The sequence below is a fragment of the Oncorhynchus mykiss genome, chromosome 10 (assembly GCF_013265735.2).
Source record: "Oncorhynchus mykiss isolate Arlee chromosome 10, USDA_OmykA_1.1, whole genome shotgun sequence".
NCBI classification, from domain to species: Eukaryota; Metazoa; Chordata; class Actinopteri; order Salmoniformes; family Salmonidae; genus Oncorhynchus; species Oncorhynchus mykiss.
In genome coordinates, this window is record NC_048574.1 from 78,843,188 (window position 1) to 78,863,758 (window position 20,571).

Sequence of the window (20,571 nt, forward strand, 5' to 3'; positions counted from 1 at the left end):
GACAGCGTGAGTAGGAGAAGACTTGTGAACTATGTTGCCATTGTGTCTGAGAGGAGGAGGGACATTTATGACGAAACGTGAGGTATATAGACCAATGTACCCGGGAAATGATTAGGCAGAGCTCTCCTAAATAAACATTCCTGACCGTTGTGTCTGAGAGGAGCAGGGATATTTATAACGAAACGTGAGGTATATAGACCAATGTACCCAGGAAATGATAGGCAGAGCTCTCCTAAATAAACATTCCTGACCGTTGTGTCTGAGAGGAGCAGGGATATTTATAACGAAACGTGAGGTATATAGACCAATGTACCCGGGAAATGATAGGCAGAGCTCTCCTAAATAAACATTCCTGACCATTGTAGCTGGGCCTCCCGTCTGATTCAGTACAACCAGTTTCCTACACATTCTGGGTAAGCAGGCTGAGTAAACAAATCAAATTGGGTTTATGAACACTGGGAACTTAAATTCTCTTAACAGTGTTGTATCTCACCAGACTCTTGGCTGTGTTGACCACGCTGTCATTGAGTGTCCTGGCAGAGATCTTGTTGAGGGGGATGATGGTGTATCTACGCTTCAGCTCTCCTTTCTCCAACAACTTCTTACCTGTCACCTAGAGAGAGACAGAGAGACAGAGACAGAGACAGAGAGAGAGAGACAGACAGAGAGAGAGACAGAGAGACAGAGAGAGAGAGAGAGAGAGAGAGAGAGACAGAGAGAGAGAGAGACAGAGAGAGAGAGAGAGAGAGACAGAGAGAGAGAGAGACAGAGAGACAGAGACACACAGAGAGACAGAGAGACAGAGAGACAGAGACAGAGAGAGAGAGACAGAGAGAGAGACAGAGAGACAGAGAGAGAGAGACAGAGACACACAGAGAGAGAGACAGAGACACACAGAGAGAGAGACAGAGAGACACACAGAGAGACACACAGAGACAGAGAGAAAGACAGAGACAGAGAGAAAGACAGAGACAGACAGACAGCGAGAAACAGAGAGCGAGACAGACAGACAGCGAGACAGACAGACAGCGAGAGAGACAGTGTTATGGGAGCTAAGCCCCTCCTCCTTTCACATTCCAGTACAGAACCAGTAACAGCAGCTCCTGGACAGAACTATCGTCATGACGACAGTAGCAAACACACACACACTTCTTCTCTACCAGTGAAAGCACGGCACGGTTAACCTTGATATAGAGTGTTCTGCAGTGAACGTTGTGTCAGGAACAGTCAGAAAACACTAACCTCAGTGTCCACCACAACATTGTAGAGCTTCCCTCCAGCCACCACCTCCAGTCCAGTAGAGTAGCACACATCACTGACTGTTATCAGGTTAGCTAGGAGCCCCTTAACTCTGCTCCGGTCCCAATCACGTTCTGGGTCACTATGAGGGAGACAGAGACACGTCACTGTTATCAGGTTAGCTAGGAGACACTATGAGGGGGACAGAGACACTGACTGTTATCAGGTTAGCTAGGAGACACTATGAGGGAGACAGAGACACGTCACTGTTATCAGGTTAGCTAGGAGCCCCTTAACTCTGCTCCGGTCCCAATCACGTTCTGGGTCACTATGAGGGAGACAGAGACACGTCACTGTTATCAGGTTAGCTAGGAGACACTATGAGGGAGACAGAGACACGTCACTGTTATCAGGTTAGCTAGGAGCCCCTTAACTCTGCTCCGGTCCCAATCACGTTCTGGGTCACTATGAGGGAGACAGAGACACTGACTGTTATCAGGTTAGCTAGGAGACACTATGAGGGAGACAGAGACACGTCACTGTTATCAGGTTAGCTAGGAGCCCCTTAACTCTGCTCCGGTCCCAATCACGTTCTGGGTCACTATGAGGGAGACAGAGACACGTCACTGTTATCAGGTTAGCTAGGAGACACTATGAGGGGGACAGAGACACTGACTGTTATCAGGTTAGCTAGGAGCCCCTTAACTCTGCTCCGGTCCCAATCACGTTCTGGGTCACTATGAGGGAGACAGAGACACGTCACTGTTATCAGGTTAGCTAGGAGACACTATGAGGGGGACAGAGACACTGACTGTTATCAGGTTAGCTAGGAGCCCCTTAACTCTGCTCCGGTCCCAATCACGTTCTGGGTCACTATGAGGGAGACAGAGACACGTCACTGTTATCAGGTTAGCTAGGAGACACTATGAGGGGGACAGAGACACTGACTGTTATCAGGTTAGCTAGGAGACCCTTAACTCTGCTCCGGTCCCAATCACGTTCTGGGTCACTATGAGGGAGACAGAGACACGTCACTGTTATCAGGTTAGCTAGGAGACACTATGAGGGGGACAGAGACACTGACTGTTATCAGGTTAGCTAGGAGACACTATGAGGGAGACAGAGACACGTCACTGTTATCAGGTTAGCTAGGAGACACTATGAGGGAGACAGAGACACTGACTGTTATCAGGTTAGCTAGGAGACACTATGAGGGGGACAGAGACACTGACTGTTATCAGGTTAGCTAGGAGCCCCTTAACTCTGCTCCGGTCCCAATCACGTTCTGGGTCACTATGAGGGAGACAGAGACACGTCACTGTTATCAGGTTAGCTAGGAGACACTATGAGGGAGACAGAGACACGTCACTGTTATCAGGTTAGCTAGGAGACACTATGAGGGAGACAGAGACACATCACTGACTGTCATCAGGTTAGCTAGGAGACACTATGAGGGAGACAGAGACACATCACTGACTGTTACCAGGTTAGCTAGGAGACACTATGAGGGAGACAGAGACACTGACTGTTATCAGGTTAGCTAGGAGACACTATGAGGGAGACAGAGACACTGACTGTTACCAGGTTAGCTAGGAGACACTATGAGGGAGACAGAGACACTGACTGTTATCAGGTTAGCTAGGAGACACTATGAGGGAGACAGAGACACTGACTGTTATCAGGTTAGCTAGGAGACACTATGAGGGAGACAGAGACACTGACTGTTATCAGGTTAGCTAGGAGACACTATGAGGGAGAACGAGACACTGACTGTTATCAGGTTAGCTAGGAGACACTATGAGGGAGACAGAGACACTGACTGTTATCAGGTTAGCTAGGAGACACTATGAGGGAGACAGAGACACTGACTGTTATCAGGTTAGCTAGGAGACACTATGAGGGAGAACGAGACACTGACTGTTATCAGGTTAGCTAGGAGACACTATGAGGGAGACAGAGACACTGACTGTTATCAGGTTAGCTAGGAGACACTATGAGGGAGACAGAGACACTGACTGTTATCAGGTTAGCTAGGAGACACTATGAGGGAGACAGAGACACTGACTGTTACCAGGTTAGCTAGGAGACACTATGAGGGAGACAGAGACACTGACTGTTACCAGGTTAGCTAGGAGACACTATGAGGGAGACAGAGACACTGACTGTTATCAGGTTAGCTAGGAGACACTATGAGGGAGACAGAGACACTGACTGTTTTCAGGTTAGCTAGGAGACACTATGAGGGAGACAGAGACACTGACTGTTATCAGGTTAGCTAGGAGACACTATGAGGGAGACAGAGACACTGACTGTTATCAGGTTAGCTAGGAGACACTATGAGGGAGACAGAGACACTGACTGTTATCAGGTTAGCTAGGAGACACTATGAGGGAGAACGAGACACTGACTGTTATCAGGTTAGCTAGGAGACACTATGAGGGAGACAGAGACACTGACTGTTATCAGGTTAGCTAGGAGACACTATGAGGGAGACAGAGACACTGACTGTTATCAGGTTAGCTAGGAGACACTATGAGGGAGACAGAGACACTGACTGTTATCAGGTTAGCTAGGAGACACTATGAGGGAGACAGAGACACTGACTGTTATCAGGTTAGCTAGGAGACACTATGAGGGAGACAGAGACACTGACTGTTATCAGGTTAGCTAGGAGACACTATGAGGGAGAACGAGACACTGACTGTTATCAGGTTAGCTAGGAGACACTATGAGGGAGACAGAGACACTGACTGTTATCAGGTTAGCTAGGAGACACTATGAGGGAGACAGAGACACTGACTGTTATCAGGTTAGCTAGGAGACACTATGAGGGAGACAGAGACACTGACTGTTATCAGGTTAGCTAGGAGACACTATGAGGGAGACAGAGACACTGACTGTTATCAGGTTAGCTAGGAGACACTATGAGGGAGACAGAGACACTGACTGTTATCAGGTTAGCTAGGAGACACTATGAGGGAGACAGAGACACTGACTGTTATCAGGTTAGCTAGGAGACACTATGAGGGAGACAGAGACACTGACTGTTATCAGGTTAGCTAGGAGACACTATGAGGGAGAACGAGACACTGACTGTTATCAGGTTAGCTAGGAGACACTATGAGGGAGACAGAGACACTGACTGTTATCAGGTTAGCTAGGAGACACTATGAGGGAGACAGAGACACTGACTGTTATCAGGTTAGCTAGGAGACACTATGAGGGAGACAGAGACACTGACTGTTATCAGGTTAGCTAGGAGACACTATGAGGGAGACAGAGACACTGACTGTTATCAGGTTAGCTAGGAGACACTATGAGGGAGACAGAGACACTGACTGTTATCAGGTTAGCTAGGAGACACTATGAGGGAGACAGAGACACTGACTGTTATCAGGTTAGCTAGGAGACACTATGAGGGAGACAGAGACACTGACTGTTACCAGGTTAGCTAGGAGACACTATGAGGGAGACAGAGACACTGACTGTTACCAGGTTAGCTAGGAGACACTATGAGGGAGACAGAGACACTGACTGTTATCAGGTTAGCTAGGAGACACTATGAGGGAGACAGAGACACTGACTGTTATCAGGTTAGCTAGGAGACACTATGAGGGAGAACGAGACACTGACTGTTATCAGGTTAGCTAGGAGACACTATGAGGGAGACAGAGACAGATAGACAAACAAATTAAATCAAAATCCCTGCGCTCGTCTTTCCCTACTAGCACTGATGTTGCTGATAGTCGGTATATTTTGTCTTCAATAAAGTAGCTATGACTGAGATGTGGTTGTCCCACCTAGCGATCTGAAGATCCATAACGTCTCTCTGGATAAGAGAGTCTGCTAAATGACTCCCTACTGTAAGTCTCTCTGGATAAGAGTCTGCTAAATGACTCCCTACTGTCACTTTGCTGAGGTTGAAAGCCACAGGGGAGGAGAGGAGCACACAGAGGTTGAACAGGAGAGGAGAGGAGCACACAGAGGTTGAACAGGAGAGGAGCACACGGAGGTTGAACAGGAGAGGAGAGGAGCACACGGAGGTTGAACAGGAGAGGAGAGGAGCACACGGAGGTTGAACAGGAGAGGAGCACACGGAGGTTGAACAGGAGAGGAGAGGAGCACACGGAGGTTGAACAGGAGAGGAGAGGAGCACACAGAGGTTGAACAGGAGAGGAGCACACGGAGGTTGAACAGGAGAGGAGAGGAGCACACGGAGGTTGAACAGGAGAGGAGAGGAGCACACAGAGGTTGAACAGGAGAGGAGAGGAGCACACGGAGGTTGAACAGGAGAGGAGAGGAGCACACAGAGGTTGAACAGGAGAGGAGAGGAGCAGACGGAGGTTGAACAGGGGAGGAGAGGAGCACACGGAGGTTGAACAGGAGAGGAGAGGAGCAGACGGAGGTTGAACAGGAGAGGAGAGGAGCACACGGAGGTGTCGTCTCTCTGAGCTGGGTGACCCCACACACGGCGTACCTGTAGTCGAAGCGTAGGTTCGGGAAGCGGGACATCAGACTCTCGTAGGTATTTCTGAGGGTGGTGACCTCACGGTTCAGCTGTCTCTTCCTGTCCAGAAGACCCTCCTCCTTCCCATCTGTTAAACAACACATCAGACGTCAACACCAGGCTCAACAATTTATCAACCCCAGACTCAACATTTAATCCTTAATTATTGTTGTGAAAGCGTGTAGCAGGTTTCTCCTCCTCCTCTACCTTGGTACTGTAGTTTCCCCATATCAGCCTCTAGTTCCTCCTCCTCCTCCTCTACCTTGGTACTGTAGTTTCCCCATATCAGCCTCTAGTTCCTCCTCCTCCTCCTCTACCTTGGTACTGTAGTTTCCCCATATCAGCCTCTAGTTCCTCCTCCTCTACCTTGGTACTGTAGTTTCTCCATATCAGCCTCTAGTTCCTCCCTCCTCTACCTTGGTACTGTAGTTTCCCCATGTCAGCCTCTAGTTCCTCCTCCTCTACCTTGGTACTGTAGTTTCTCCATATCAGCCTCTAGTTCCTCCTCCTCTACCTTGGTACTGTAGTTTCCCCATGTCAGCCTCTAGTTCCTCCTCCTCTACCTTGGTACTGTAGTTTCTCCATATCATCCTCTAGTTCCTCCTCCTCTACCTTGGTACTGTAGTTTCCCCATATCAGCCTCTAGTTCCTGCTCCTCCTCCTCTACCTTGGTACTGTAGTTTCCCCATATCAGCCTCTAGTTCCTCCTCCTCCTCCTCTACCTTGGTACTGTAGTTTCTCCATATCAGCCTCTAGTTCATCCTCCTCCTCCTCCTCTACCTTGGTACTGTAGTTTCCCCATGTCAGCCTCTAGTTCCTCCCTCCTCTACCTTGGTACTGTAGTTTCCCCATATCAGCCTCTAGTTTCTCCTCCTCCTCTACCTTGGTACTGTAGTTTCCCCATATCAGCCTCTAGTTCCTCCTCCCTCCTCCTCTACCTTGGTACTGTAGTTTCCCCATATCAGCCTCTAGTTCCTCCTCCTCCTCCTCTACCTTGGTACTGTAGTTTCTCCATATCAGCCTCTAGTTCCTCCTCCTCTACCTTGGTACTGTAGTTTCCCCATATCAGCCTCTAGTTCCTCCCTCCTCTACCTTGGTACTGTAGTTTCCCCATATCAGCCTCTAGTTCCTCCTCCTCCTCCTCTACCTTGGTACTGTAGTTTCCCCATATCAGCCTCTAGTTCCTCCTCCTCCTCCTCTACCTTGGTACTGTAGTTTCCCCATATCAGCTTCTAGTTCCTCCTCCTCCTCTACCTTGGTACTGTAGTTTCCCCATATCAGTCTCTAGTTCCTCCTCCTCTACCTTGGTACTGTAGTTTCCCCATATCAGCCTCTAGTTCCTCCTCCTCTACCTTGGTACTGTAGTTTCTCCATATCAGCCTCTAGTTCCTCCTCCCTCCTCCTCCTCTACCTTGGTACTGCAGTTTCCCCATATCAGCCTCTAGTTCCTCCTCCTCTACCTTGGTACTGTAGTTTCCCCATATCGGCCTCTAGTTCCTTCTCCTCTACCTTGGTACTGTAGTTTCCCCATATCAGCCTCTAGTTCCTCCCTCCTCCTCCTCCTCTACCTTGGTACTGTAGTTTCCCCATATCAGCCTCTAGTTCCTCCTCCTCCTCTACCTTGGTACTGTAGTTTCCCCATATCAGCCTCTAGTTCCTCCTCCTCCTCTACCTTGGTACTGTAGTTTCCCCATATCAGCCTCTAGTTCCTCCTCCTCCTCCTCTACCTTGGTACTGTAGTTTCCCCATATCAGCCTCTAGTTCCTCCTCCTCTACCTTGGTACTGTAGTTTCTCCATATCAGCCTCTAGTTCCTCCTCCTCTACCTTGGTACTGCAGTTTCCCCATATCAGCCTCTAGTTCCTCCTCCTCTACCTTGGTACTGTAGTTTCCCCATATCAGCCTCTAGTTCCTCCTCCTCTACCTTGGTACTGTAGTTTCCCCATATCAGCCTCTAGTTCCTCCTCCTCTACCTTGGTACTGTAGTTTCCCCATATCAGCCTCTAGTTCCTCCTCCTCCTCCTCTACCTTGGTACTGTAGTTTCCCCATATCAGCCTCTAGTTCCTCCTCCTCCTCTACCTTCATACTGTAGTTTCTCCATATCAGCCTCTAGTTCCTCCTCCTCTACCTTGGTACTGTAGTTTCCCCATATCAGCCTCTAGTTCCTCCTCCTCTACCTTGGTACTGTAGTTTCTCCATATCAGCCTCTAGTTCCTCCTCCTCTACCTTGGTACTGTAGTTTCCCCATATCAGCCTCTAGTTCCTCCTCCTCTACCTTGGTACTGTAGTTTCCCCATATCAGCCTCTAGTTCCTCCTCCTCTACCTTGTTACTGTAGTTTCCCCATATCAGCCTCTAGTTTCTCCTCCTCCTCCTCTACCTTGGTACTGTAGTTTCCCCATAACAGCCTCTAGTTCCTCCTCCTCTACCTTGGTACTGTAGTTTCTCCATATCAGCCTCTAGTTTCTCCTCCTCCTCCTCTACCTTGGTGCTGTAGTTTCCCCATATCAGCCTCTAGTTCCTCCTCCTCTACCTTGGTACTGTAGTTTCCCCATATCAGCCTCTAGTTCCTCCCACCTCTACCTTGGTACTGTAGTTTCCCCATGTCAGCCTCTAGTTCCTCCCTCCTCTACCTTGGTACTGTAGTTTCCCCATGTCAGCCTCTAGTTCCTCCCTCCTCTACCTTGGTACTGTAGTTTCCCCATATCAGCCTCTAGTTCCTCCTCCTCTACCTTGGTACTGTAGTTTCTCCATATCAGCCTCTAGTTCCTCCTCCTCTACCTTGGTACTGTAGTTTCCCCATATCAGCCTCTAGTTCCTGCTCCTCCTCCTCTACCTTGGTACTGTAGTTTCCCCATGTCAGCCTCTAGTTCCTCCCTCCTCTACCTTGGTACTGTAGTTTCCCCATGTCAGCCTCTAGTTCCTCCCTCCTCTACCTTGGTACTGTAGTTTCCCCATGTCAGCCTCTAGTTCCTCCCTCCTCTACCTTGGTACTGTAGTTTCCCCATGTCAGCCTCTAGTTCCTCCTCCTCTACCTTGGTACTGTAGTTTCCCCATATCAGCCTCTAGTTCCTCCTCCTCTACCTTGGTACTGTAGTTTCCCCATATCAGCCTCTAGTTCCTCCCACCTCTACCTTGGTACTGTAGTTTCCCCATGTCAGCCTCTAGTTCCTCCCTCCTCTACCTTGGTACTGTAGTTTCCCCATGTCAGCCTCTAGTTCCTCCCTCCTCTACCTTGGTACTGTAGTTTCCCCATGTCAGCCTCTAGTTCCTCCCTCCTCTACCTTGGTACTGTAGTTTCCCCATGTCAGCCTCTAGTTCCTCCCTCCTCTACATTGGTACTGTAGTTTCCCCATGTCAGCCTCTAGTTCCTCCTCCTCTACCTTGGTACTGTAGTTTCCCCATGTCAGCCTCTAGTTCCTCCCTCCTCTACCTTGGTACTGTAGTTTCCCCATGTCAGCCTCTAGTTCCTCCCTCCTCTACCTTGGTACTGTAGTTTCCCCATGTCAGCCTCTAGTTCCTCCTCCTCTACCTTGGTACTGTAGTTTCTCCATATCAGCCTCTAGTTCCTCCTCCTCTACCTTGGTACTGTAGTTTCCCCATGTCAGCCTCTAGTTTCTCCTCCTCTACCTTGGTACTGTAGTTTCTCCATATCATCCTCTAGTTCCTCCTCCTCTACCTTGGTACTGTAGTTTCCCCATATCAGCCTCTAGTTCCTGCTCCTCCTCCTCTACCTTGGTACTGTAGTTTCCCCATATCAGCCTCTAGTTCCTCCTCCTCCTCTACATTGGTACTGTAGTTTCCCCATATCAGCCTCTAGTTCCTCCTCCTCCTCTACATTGGTACTGTAGTTTCCCCATGTCAGCCTCTAGTTCCTCCTCCTCTACCTTGGTACTGTAGTTTCCCCATGTCAGCCTCTAGTTCCTCCCTCCTCTACCTTGGTACTGTAGTTTCCCCATGTCAGCCTCTAGTTCCTCCCTCCTCTACCTTGGTACTGTAGTTTCCCCATGTCAGCCTCTAGTTCCTCCTCCTCTACCTTGGTACTGTAGTTTCTCCATATCAGCCTCTAGTTCCTCCTCCTCTACCTTGGTACTGTAGTTTCCCCATGTCAGCCTCTAGTTCCTCCTCCTCTACCTTGGTACTGTAGTTTCTCCATATCATCCTCTAGTTCCTCCTCCTCTACCTTGGTACTGTAGTTTCCCCATATCAGCCTCTAGTTCCTGCTCCTCCTCCTCTACCTTGGTACTGTAGTTTCCCCATATCAGCCTCTAGTTCCTCCTCCTCCTCCTCCTCCTCTACCTTGGTACTGTAGTTTCCCCATATCAGCCTCTAGTTTCTCCTCCTCCTCTACCTTGGTACTGTAGTTTCCCCATATCAGCCTCTAGTTCCTCCTCCTCCTCCTCCTCCTCTACCTTGGTACTGTAGTTTCCCCATATCAGCCTCTAGTTCCTCCTCCTCCTCTACCTTGGTACTGTAGTTTCCCCATATCAGCCTCTAGTTCCTCCTCCTCTTCCTCCTCCTCTACCTTGGTACTGTAGTTTCCCCATATCAGCCTCTAGTTTCTCCTTGTTCTTCTTGACAGTGTTGAAGGCCTCCTGGTCTTTCTGGTAACCAGAGTCCATCTTCTTCACCTCCGTCTGCTTGGCCTTCAACTCCTGCTGGGCATGTTTCAGCTTCATCTGGGCCTGGGGAGAAGAACCCGACAGGGAGAGAATAAACACTTGAAGAGACACTCATCCTACACAGCAGAAAAAAAAATTCACAACTCTTTTGAGGTCATCATTCTCATGGAGTTTGCATTCTTTGAAGGTCGTAGGTCAGAGGTCATCGTCACCTGTTGGGCCTGTGTCAGCTTGACTCATGTCCTTCCTTCAATCAATCAATCAATTCTCCGTTTCAAATATGTTTCAATGCAAATCAATCAACTCTCATATATATATTATATTATGAATCAATCCATTCTCACCTGTTTGGCCTCGGTGTCAGCTTTACTAATGTCATTCTTGCAGGTCATCATCTGTCCGGCGAGCGTGGCCTCTTCTCCGTCCTCATTGGTGGACAGGCCTGCGGACACAGCCTTGAAGTGACACTGTGCTGCCTCTAGGGCGGCGCTATCCTTCTGACCTTCCTCCTGTAGGGCAGACAGCTTCTCTGCTACCTTGGACACCTCCGCTTCCTTACCCACTAGTATCTTCTTATCCTGGGGGGGAGAACACAGACGGAGAGGAGAGAGGAGGGAGAGAGGAGGGGAGAGAGGAGAGAGAGAGAGGGGAGAGAGAGGAGAGAGAGAGAGAGAGGAGAGAGAGGAGAGGGGGGAGAGAGAGGAGTGAGAGAGAGGAGAGAGAGAGGAGTGAGAGAGAGGAGTGAGAGAGAGGAGAGAGAGAGAGGAGAGAGGAGAGGGGGAGAGAGAGGAGAGAGGAGAAAGAGGAGAGGGGGGAGAGAGAGGAGAGAGAGAGGAGAGAGAGAGAGAAGAGAGAGAGAAGAGAAAGAGGAGAGGGGGGAGAGAGAGGAGAGAGAGAGAGAGAGAGAAGAGAGAGAGAGGAGAGAGAGGAGAGAGAGGAGAGAGAGGAGAGAGAGGAGAGAGAGGAGAGAGAGGAGAGAGAGGAGAGAGAGGAGAGAGAGAGAGAGGAGAAAGAGGAGAGGGGGGAGAGAGAGAGAGGAGAAGGGAGAGAGAGACAGAGACATTGGTTTTAGTTAGTCATACTTCAGGATGTCTGCTCATCTTCCCCCCCCCCCCCGTTTATCCTCTCTCCTCTCACCTCCGCCATGCTCTTCACCAGTTCCTTCCTCTTCTTGGTCTCCTCTGCCAGGTTCTGTTTCTTCATGTCCACAGCACTCTGGGCTTTAGCATGGACCCGCTGGACCTCAGACAGAGTCTCCTCTAACCCCTTCAGCACTCCACCAACCTCCTGTAGGACAGGAGACAGACGTCAGGACACCCCCCCCGACAGACGCCAGGATACACCCCCCCCCTCCCCCGAAAGACGTCAGGACACCCCCCCCCCCCCCAAAGACATCAGGACACCCCCCCGACAGGTGCCAGGACCCCCCCCAAAGACATCAGGACACCCCCCCGACAGGTGCCAGGACACCCTCCCCGGACAGGCGCCAGGACACCCCCCCCTCCCCCGACAGGCACCAGGACACCCGACAGAACATAGTCAAATATAATAACCTCCGAGCTAAATGTTTGAAATGTATCTGTCCGTGACCAAAGAGCTCATTCAATGAGATTCAACAGCTGCAGATAGAAACGTGTTGCATAGATCTGCCACTATCATTCATTCACATTAGAGAAGTGGTGTCCATCTGCATTACATAACAGATAACATCTGCATGTTATCTGCAACATGTTGTTTTTTTTGTCTCCCCAAAGCTCCCAGAATGGATGAATAAAGTTGTATTGAATTGAATAGCATTCCATTACTTGGTCTCTCTTCTCCTGCAGTTCCTGTATCTGGGCGGAGAGTTCCTGGACCTTGTTTTCGTTGTCTGCCATGTTGGCCTGCAGCTGAGTGATGGAGTCCTGCATCACCTTCAGGTCCTCCGCTGACTTCACCTGAGATTTAAAATCAACAACAGATCCATTAAAACTTCACCTGAGATTTAAAATCAACAACAGTTCCATTAAAACTTCACCTGTAAACCCAAATCACATTCAATTCTATTCACTTTGACATGACAAGACACCACGACAACATAACAAGACACCACGACAACATGACAAGACACCACAACAACATGACAAGACACCACAACAACGACACCACAACAACATGACAAGACAACATGACAAGACAACAACACGACAAGACACCACGACAAGACACCACGACAACACGACAAGACACCACAACAAGACAACACGACACCACAACAACACAAGACACCACGACAACATGACAAGACACCACGACAACATGACAAGATACCACGACAACATGACAAGACACCACAACACCATGACAAGACACCACAACACCATGACAAGACACCACAACACCATGACAAGACACCACGCGGTCTATGTGTGTGTGTGTGTGTGTGTGTGTACCTTGGTCTCCTCAGCGCAGACAAACAGCCAGGCCACGTACAGACGACTCAGGTGTTCTATCTCCCTCATCAACTTCTGGTACTCCAGGTATGAAGAACGCTCCTACAGGAGGACAGAGAGGACAGGGGGACGGAGAGAGGACAGAGACATGACAGAGGGGCAGAGAGAGGACAGAGGGGCGGAGAGAGGACAGAGGGGCGGAGAGAGGACAGAGAGGCGGAGAGAGGACAGAGACATGACAGAGGGGCGGAGAGAGGACAGAGGGGCGGAGAGAGGTCAGAGAGACGGAGACAGGAAGACAGAAAGAATAAAGATGGTTAATGAAAGGGGAGTCATTTACATAGGAGTCATTTACATAGGAGTCATTTACATAGGAGTCATTTACATAGGAGTCATTTAGCAGACGCTCTTATCCAGAACCACTCACTCTACTGACATGCCTAGATTATTAATTCCTATTGGTCTCCTGTGGGAAACGAACCCACAGCCCCTGGCATTACAAGTGCCCTACGCTCTACCAACTGAGTCACTCTGGATGGACGGAGGGGACAGGAAGGAGCGTACAGTAAACATCCTCGGGGGGGGGGGGGGGGGGGTGTTAATTCCAGGGTCACACTCATCAGGGGACAAACGGATAGAAAAGGTCTTGGTGTTGAACTGAAGTGATGATTTCATGCTCCTAAAAACACATCTTATAAAACGGGACGTCCTACCTCCTTTAGCTTCTGCATGGTAGGAGTGATCTCTTCATCCAGGATCTGAACACAAACAAACACAAGTTCGTCAAATGACACCCATATCCAAGGCACCATTGTTGATAGAAGGAGCTATGTCCATTTCTCCAATCCTGGGGATCCCCAGCACTAACACACTAGACACACAGCACTAACACACTAGACACACAGCACTAACACACTAGACACACAGCACTAACACACTAGACACACAGCACTACCACACTAGACACACAGCACTAACACACTAGACACACAGCACTACCACACTAGACACACAGCACTACCACACTAGACACACAGCACTAACACACTAGACACACAGCACTACCACACTAGACACACAGCACTACCACACTAGACACACAGCACTACCACACTAGACACACAGCACTACCACACTAGACACACAGCACTAACACACTAGACACACAGCACTAACACACTAGACACACAGCACTAACACACTAGACACACAGCACTACCACACTAGACACACAGCACTACCACACTAGACACACAGCACTACCACACTAGACACACAGCACTACCACACTAGACACACAGCACTAACACACTAGACACACAGCACTAACACACTAGACACACAGCACTAACACACTAGACACACAGCACTAACACACTAGACACACAGCACTAACACACTAGACACACAGCACTAACACACTAGACACACAGCACTACCACACTAGACACACAGCACTACCACACTAGACACACAGCACTACCACACTAGACACACAGCACTACCACACTAGACACACAGCACTAACACACTAGACACACAGCACTAACACACTAGACACACAGCACTACCACACTAGACACACAGCACTAACACACTAGACACACAGCACTACCACACTAGACACACAGCACTAACACACTAGACACACAGCACTAACACACTAGACACACAGCACTACCACACTAGACACAACTAAAGACCTGATGAAGAGTGGGACCTAGACTCAACTAAAGGCCTGATGAAGAGTGGAACCTAGACTCAACTAAAGGCCTGATGAAGAGTTGAACCTAGATTCAACTAAAGATGCGATGAAGAGTTGATTAGTTGAACCTAGATTCAACTAAAGGCCTGATGAAGAGTTGAACCTAGACTCAACTAAAGGCCTGATGAAGAGTGGAACCTACACTCAATTAAAGGCCTGATGAAGAGTTGAACCTAGACTCAACTAAAGGCCTGATGAAGAGTTGAACCTAGACTCAACTAAAGGCCTGATGAAGAGTGGAACCTAGACTCAATTAAAGGCCTGATGATGAAGAGTGGAACCTAGACTCAACTAAAGGCCTGATGAAGAGTGGAACCTAGACTCAATTAAAGGCCTGATGAAGAGTGGAACCTAGACTCAATTAAAGGCCTGATGAAGAGTGGAACCTAGACTCAACTAAAGGCCTGATGAAGAGTGGAACCTAGACTCAACTAAAGGCCTGATGAAGAGTTGAACTTAGTCTTCTAGAGAGAAAAAACAAACTCCGCCCCTTTGGGTCCCCAGGACAGGAAACAGAGCTACGTCGTCACAGGTAAGAGGCTGCCTCACCGTCTGGATTTCTTTCAGTTTGGCTTCTTTCTTCTCAATGGTTTTCTGGGCGCTGATCTTCTTACACTCGTACATCCTGGTTCCTGCTGCCTCCTCTATCATGGCTAGGATCTACGGAGGAGAGAGAGGAGGGTCAGAGTGGTACATCCTGGTTCCTGCTGCCTCCTCTATCATGGCTAGGATCTACAGAGGAGAGAGAGGAGGGTCAGAGTGGTACATCCTGGTTCCTGCTGCCTCCTCTATCATGGCTAGGATCTACAGAGGAGAGAGAGGAGGGTCAGAGTGGTACATCCTGGTTCCTGCTGCCTCCTCTATCATGGCTAGAAGCTTCAAGTAGCTACAAGACTTCATGATTCTACAGTGTGTGTGTGTGTGTGTGTGTGTGTGTGTGTATATACACATACCTCAGGCGGTTTCATGTTCAGAACCTTGGTGATTCTCCCCTGAAATATTGTAAAGAGAAATATATAAAAAATAAATATTCAAGTTATTTATAAAACGTGTAGTACCACAGAACGATGTCACTCAGACCTATAAATATAGAGGCCCGCTCGTCAACTCTACAAATAGAGAGGCCCGCTCGTCAACTCTACAAATAGAGAGGCCCGCTCGTCAACTCTACAAATATAGAGGCCCGCTCGTCAACTCTACAAATAGAGAGGCCCGCTCGTCAACTCTACAAATAGAGAGGCCCGCTCGTCAACTCTACAAATAGAGAGGCCCGCTCGTCAACTCTACAAATAGAGAGGCCCGCTCATCAACTCTACAAATATAGAGGCCCGCTCGTCAACTCTACAAATAGAGAGGCCCGCTCGTCAACTCTACAAATAGAGAGGCCCGCTCGTCAACGCTACAAATAGAGAGGCCCGCTCGTCAACGCTACAAATATAGAGGCCCGCTCGTCAACTCTACAAATAGAGAGGCCCGCTCGTCAACTCTACAAATAGAGAGGCCCGCTCGTCAACTCTACAAATAGAGAGGCCCGCTCGTCAACTCTACAAATATAGAGGCCCGCTCGTCAACGCTACAAATATAGAGGCCCGCTCGTCAACTCTACAAATAGAGAGGCCCGCTCGTCAACTCTACAAATAGAGAGGCCCGCTCGTCAACTCTACAAATAGAGAGGCCCGCTCGTCAACTCTACAAATATAGAGGCCCGCTCGTCAACTCTACAAATATATTGGCCCGCTCGTCAACTCTACAAATATAGAGGCCCGCTCGTCAACTCTACAAATATAGAGGCCCGCTCGTCAACTCTACAAATATATTGGCCCGCTCGTCAACTCTACAAATATAGAGGCCCGCTCGTCAACTCTACAAATATAGAGGCCCGCTCGTCAACTCTACAAATATATTGGCCCGCTCGTCAACTCTACAAATATAGAGGCCCGCTCGTCAACTCTACAAATATAGAGGCCCGCTCGTCAACTCTACAAATATAGAGGCCCGCTCGTCAACTCTACAAATATAGAGGCCCGCTCGTCAACTCTACAAATATAGAGGCCCGCTCGTCAACTCTACAAATATAGAGGCCCGCTCGTCAACTCTACAAATATAGAGGCCCGCTCACCAACTTTATAAATATAGAGGCCCGCTCATCAACTCTATAAATATAGAGGCTGCTCATCAACAAGTGGAACAACATTCAGTGGTGTGTTCACTAGAAACCAAAAACAGAACCCGAATTAGTCCAATAGAATCTCTTCTTCGTTGCAAAAAAACAAATGAACACACCCCAGGCTCCTCGAGGTGTTAAAAACACCTACCTGCATGATGAGGAAGTGGGGGTTGTTAACGTTGAGTCCTACAGAGCAGAACAGATCCTGTACCCTGGTGTTGTTGGCATTCACCCCGTTGATCAGGTACTTATTCCTACCACCTATCACCACCTGGGATCGGAGACGGATACAGAGGAGTGAGCATCCACTCCATCATAGTAACATTTTAAGAGAGTGTCCTCTACAGTAAAGCAGCAGTTTGATTGGCTAATAACAGCTACTATCATAGTAAAGGCATGTTTGAATAGCTAATAATACTAATAATACTGCCTGTTCAGTAGTTAGATGTCAACATCAGTGTAGTGATTGTGAAAAAAACAGGAGACATCATCATCTTAAAAAGCATTACTAGTTGTTTTTTTTACTTTACTAGGAAAGTCAGTTAAGAACAAATTGTTCTTTTCAATGACGGCCTGGGAACAGTGGGGTTAACTGCCTGTTCAGGAGCAGAACGACAGATTTGTACCTTGTCAGCTCAGGGGTTTGAACTTGCAACCTTTCGGTTACCAGTCCAACACTAACCACTAGGCTACCCTGTCGCCCCAGTTCGAGCAGCTAGTAACAATACATCTGAGAAATCACGTCAGTGGACAGTTAGTGTAGTGATTATGGGAAAGGGAACAGTCCTTGTTGGGACTATTTTCAGACCTAACGCAGTAGCTACCATCTCTGCCATAAAAGGTTAAAATCAGACCACTTGACAGAAGTTGTAGTTAACTAGTAGAATCCCTTAGTTTGGACTAGTAGTATCCCTCAGTTTGGACTAGTAGTATCCCTCAGTTTGGACTAGCAGCATCCCTCAGTTTGGACTAGCAGCATCCCTCAGTTTGGACTAGCAGCATCCCTCAGTTTGGACTAGCAGCATCCCTCAGTTTGGACTAGCAGCATCCCTCAGTTTGGACTAGCAGCATCCCTCAGTTTGGACTAGCAGCATCCCTCAGTTTGGACTAGCAGTATCCCTCAGTTTGGACTAGCAGTATCCCTCAGTTTGGACTAGCAGCATCCCTCAGTTTGGACTAGCAGCATCCCTCAGTTTGGACTAGCAGCATCCCTCAGTTTGGACTAGCAGCATCCCTCAGTTTGGACTAGCAGCATCCCTCAGTTTGGACTAGCAGCATCCCTCAGTTTGGACTAGCAGCATCCCTCAGTTTGGACTAGCAGCATCCCTCAGTTTGGACTAGCAGTATCCCTCAGTTTGGACTAGCAGTATCCCTCAGTTTGGACTAGCAGTATCCCTCAGTTTGGACTAGTAGTATCCCTCAGTTTGGACTAGCAGCATCCCTCAGTTTGGACTAGTAGTATCCCTCAGTTTGGACTAGCAGTATCCCTCAGTTTGGACTAGCAGTATCCCTCAGTTTGGACTAGCAGTATCCCTCAGTTTGGACTAGCAGTATCCCTCAGTTTGGACTAGCAGCATCCCTCAGTTTGGACTAGCAGCATCCCTCAGTTTGGACTAGCAGCATCCCTCAGTTTGGACTAGCAGCATCCCTCAGTTTGGACTAGCAGCATCCCTCAGTTTGGACTAGCAGTATCCCTCAGTTTGGACTAGCAGTATCCCTCAGTTTGGACTAGCAGTATCCCTCAGTTTGGACTAGCAGTATCCCTCAGTTTGGACTAGCAGTATCCCTCAGTTTGGACTAGCAGTATCCCTCAGTTTGGACTAGCAGTATCCCTCAGTTTGGACTAGCAGTATCCCTCAGTTTGGACTAGTAGTATCCCTCAGTTTGGACTAGCAGTATCCCTCAGTTTGGACTAGCAGTATCCCTCAGTTTGGACTAGCAGTATCCCTCAGTTTGGACTAGCAGCATCCCTCAGTTTGGAACTTTATTTATATAATTCAAGATCATTACTCTTCCCACAAACAGGAAATAGAGACAAGAGGAGAACAACGGTACCTGTCTTGTGACCGTGATCTCGTCGTGGGTCTCGAATCCAAGCGGACTCTGACTCTTGTTTGCGTTGTCGAAAGTTATGGACACGGTGGCTTTGGTGATACCGGCCTGACCGTTCTTGTACACCAAATCCTGGAGATTGGCCGCTCGCACCTGGAAAGATAAGTTCAGATCAGACGGAAGTAACGTTACAGATCAATAGCTTCTCTACTAACGTTACTGTGACCCTCGATTGAACGTAAGGCACCGTAAGCTAACGTTAACTGGCTAACACAACAAGCTAACTTCAAGGAAATGTCTTTAGCTCACCTGATTAAAAACTAACTTTAATGCGAATTAAAGAATAAGTAGCATATTACCTGAGACAAGTTGGATATCCCCAGTAGAAAGCATATCGAGTCGAGAATGTTGGATTTTCCACTCCCGTTGAGTCCGGTAATAGCGTTGAAGAGCGGATCAAATCCGTTGATTTCCGTCCTCTGCGCGTAGGACTTGAACCCTTCTAAGATAATAGATTTGATGTGCATCTTTCCGTCGTCCTTTTTCCAAAGTAATCCTTTTTCGATATATCGTAATAACGTCTAAACAAACCACGATGTTATGCGGAGAGGTGTTGTTATCAACAACAGAAACACTTCCCACTTTTCAAAATTTGGCGCCAGGCACGCTACCGTTCTCTGGTCCTGCGCATGCGCCTATCCGGAAAAATGTCGTTGGAAAACCTTTTCGAAACCATTTTAAATCTTGCCAATTTATGTGATACCTTTTTTAAAAATGAATTTATTTGAAGTGTTGTAATAATTGTAATAATGTAGCTGTAAATATTAAACCATATGTTTTTTTCTTGTTGTTTTTAGATCAGGCAATTTGGTCATAGAGTTTTTAAACCCAGAGGCGCAACATCGCGAAACAGACCAGGCAGGGGTTTAAGAAATCAATGAGAGAAGTGAAAGATTTTTCAATAGTTGTTCATTTTCTCGAAATCGACAGCCACTACCTAGATTAGAGCCAACGTCTTAAAGTAGTTGTGAACATGTTGTTACTACAACCTCGTGAAAGTCAAGGAGTGACGGTTTGCACATGCGCAATTTTGGCGGGAGACGACCGTTAGACCGGATGACGTGTTTCTGCGCATGAGCTTAGCTAGCCAGCGTCGCCATGACATCGCCTACAACTGTGATCAGGGATTTCTGTTGGAGAAGCACTTTCAGCCTATCTTTATACTATACTGTCTTTGATTTGGTCATCTTTATACTGCACTGTCTTTGATATGGTCATCTTTATACTATACTGACTTTGATTTGGTCATCTTTATACTGTACTGACTTTGATTTGGTCATCTTTATACTGTACTGTCTTTGATTTGGTCATCTTTATACTGTACTGTCTTTGATTTGGTCATCTTTATACTGTACTGTCTTTGATTTGGTCATCTTTATACTATACTGTCTTTGATTTGGTCATCTTTATACTATACTGTCTTTGATGTGGACATCTTTATACTATACTGTCTTTGATTTGGCCATCTTTATACTATACTGTCTTTGATTTGGTCATCTTTATACTGTACTGTCATTGATTTGGTCATCTTTATACTGTACTGTCTTTGATTTGGTCATCTTTATACTATACTGTCTTTGATTTGGTCATCTTTATACTATACTGTCTTTGATTTGGACATCTTTATACTATACTGTCTTTGAGTTGGTCATCTTTATACTATACTGTCTTTGATTTGGACATCTTTATACTATACTGTCTTTGATTTGGTCATCTTTATACTTTACT

At 47.8% G+C, this 20,571-nt stretch overlaps 1 protein-coding gene across 3 annotated transcripts in view; it reads right to left on the reverse strand.

Moving 5' to 3' along the window:
- Nucleotides 1-19,487, reverse strand: part of LOC110498601 (structural maintenance of chromosomes protein 2-like) — a 46,198-nt gene extending 26,711 nt beyond the window's left edge. For all 3 annotated transcript variants that reach the window (XM_036934085.1, XM_036934087.1, XM_036934086.1), the window contains exons 1-14: nt 19,143-19,487; nt 18,787-18,936; nt 16,880-17,002; nt 15,518-15,556; nt 15,114-15,224; nt 13,513-13,557; nt 12,800-12,901; nt 12,173-12,304; nt 11,505-11,654; nt 10,712-10,945; nt 10,271-10,430; nt 5,717-5,834; nt 1,243-1,381; nt 494-613 (exon numbers count right to left, since the gene is read on the reverse strand). In XM_036934085.1, coding sequence (XP_036789980.1) covers nt 494-613; nt 1,243-1,381; nt 5,717-5,834; nt 10,271-10,430; nt 10,712-10,945; nt 11,505-11,654; nt 12,173-12,304; nt 12,800-12,901; nt 13,513-13,557; nt 15,114-15,224; nt 15,518-15,556; nt 16,880-17,002; nt 18,787-18,936; nt 19,143-19,310 — 1,791 coding nt within the window. In that variant the 5' untranslated portion in view covers nt 19,311-19,487. The remainder of the gene's footprint in view (nt 1-493; nt 614-1,242; nt 1,382-5,716; nt 5,835-10,270; nt 10,431-10,711; nt 10,946-11,504; nt 11,655-12,172; nt 12,305-12,799; nt 12,902-13,512; nt 13,558-15,113; nt 15,225-15,517; nt 15,557-16,879; nt 17,003-18,786; nt 18,937-19,142) is intronic.
- Between the last annotated feature and the right edge of the window lie 1,084 nt (nt 19,488-20,571).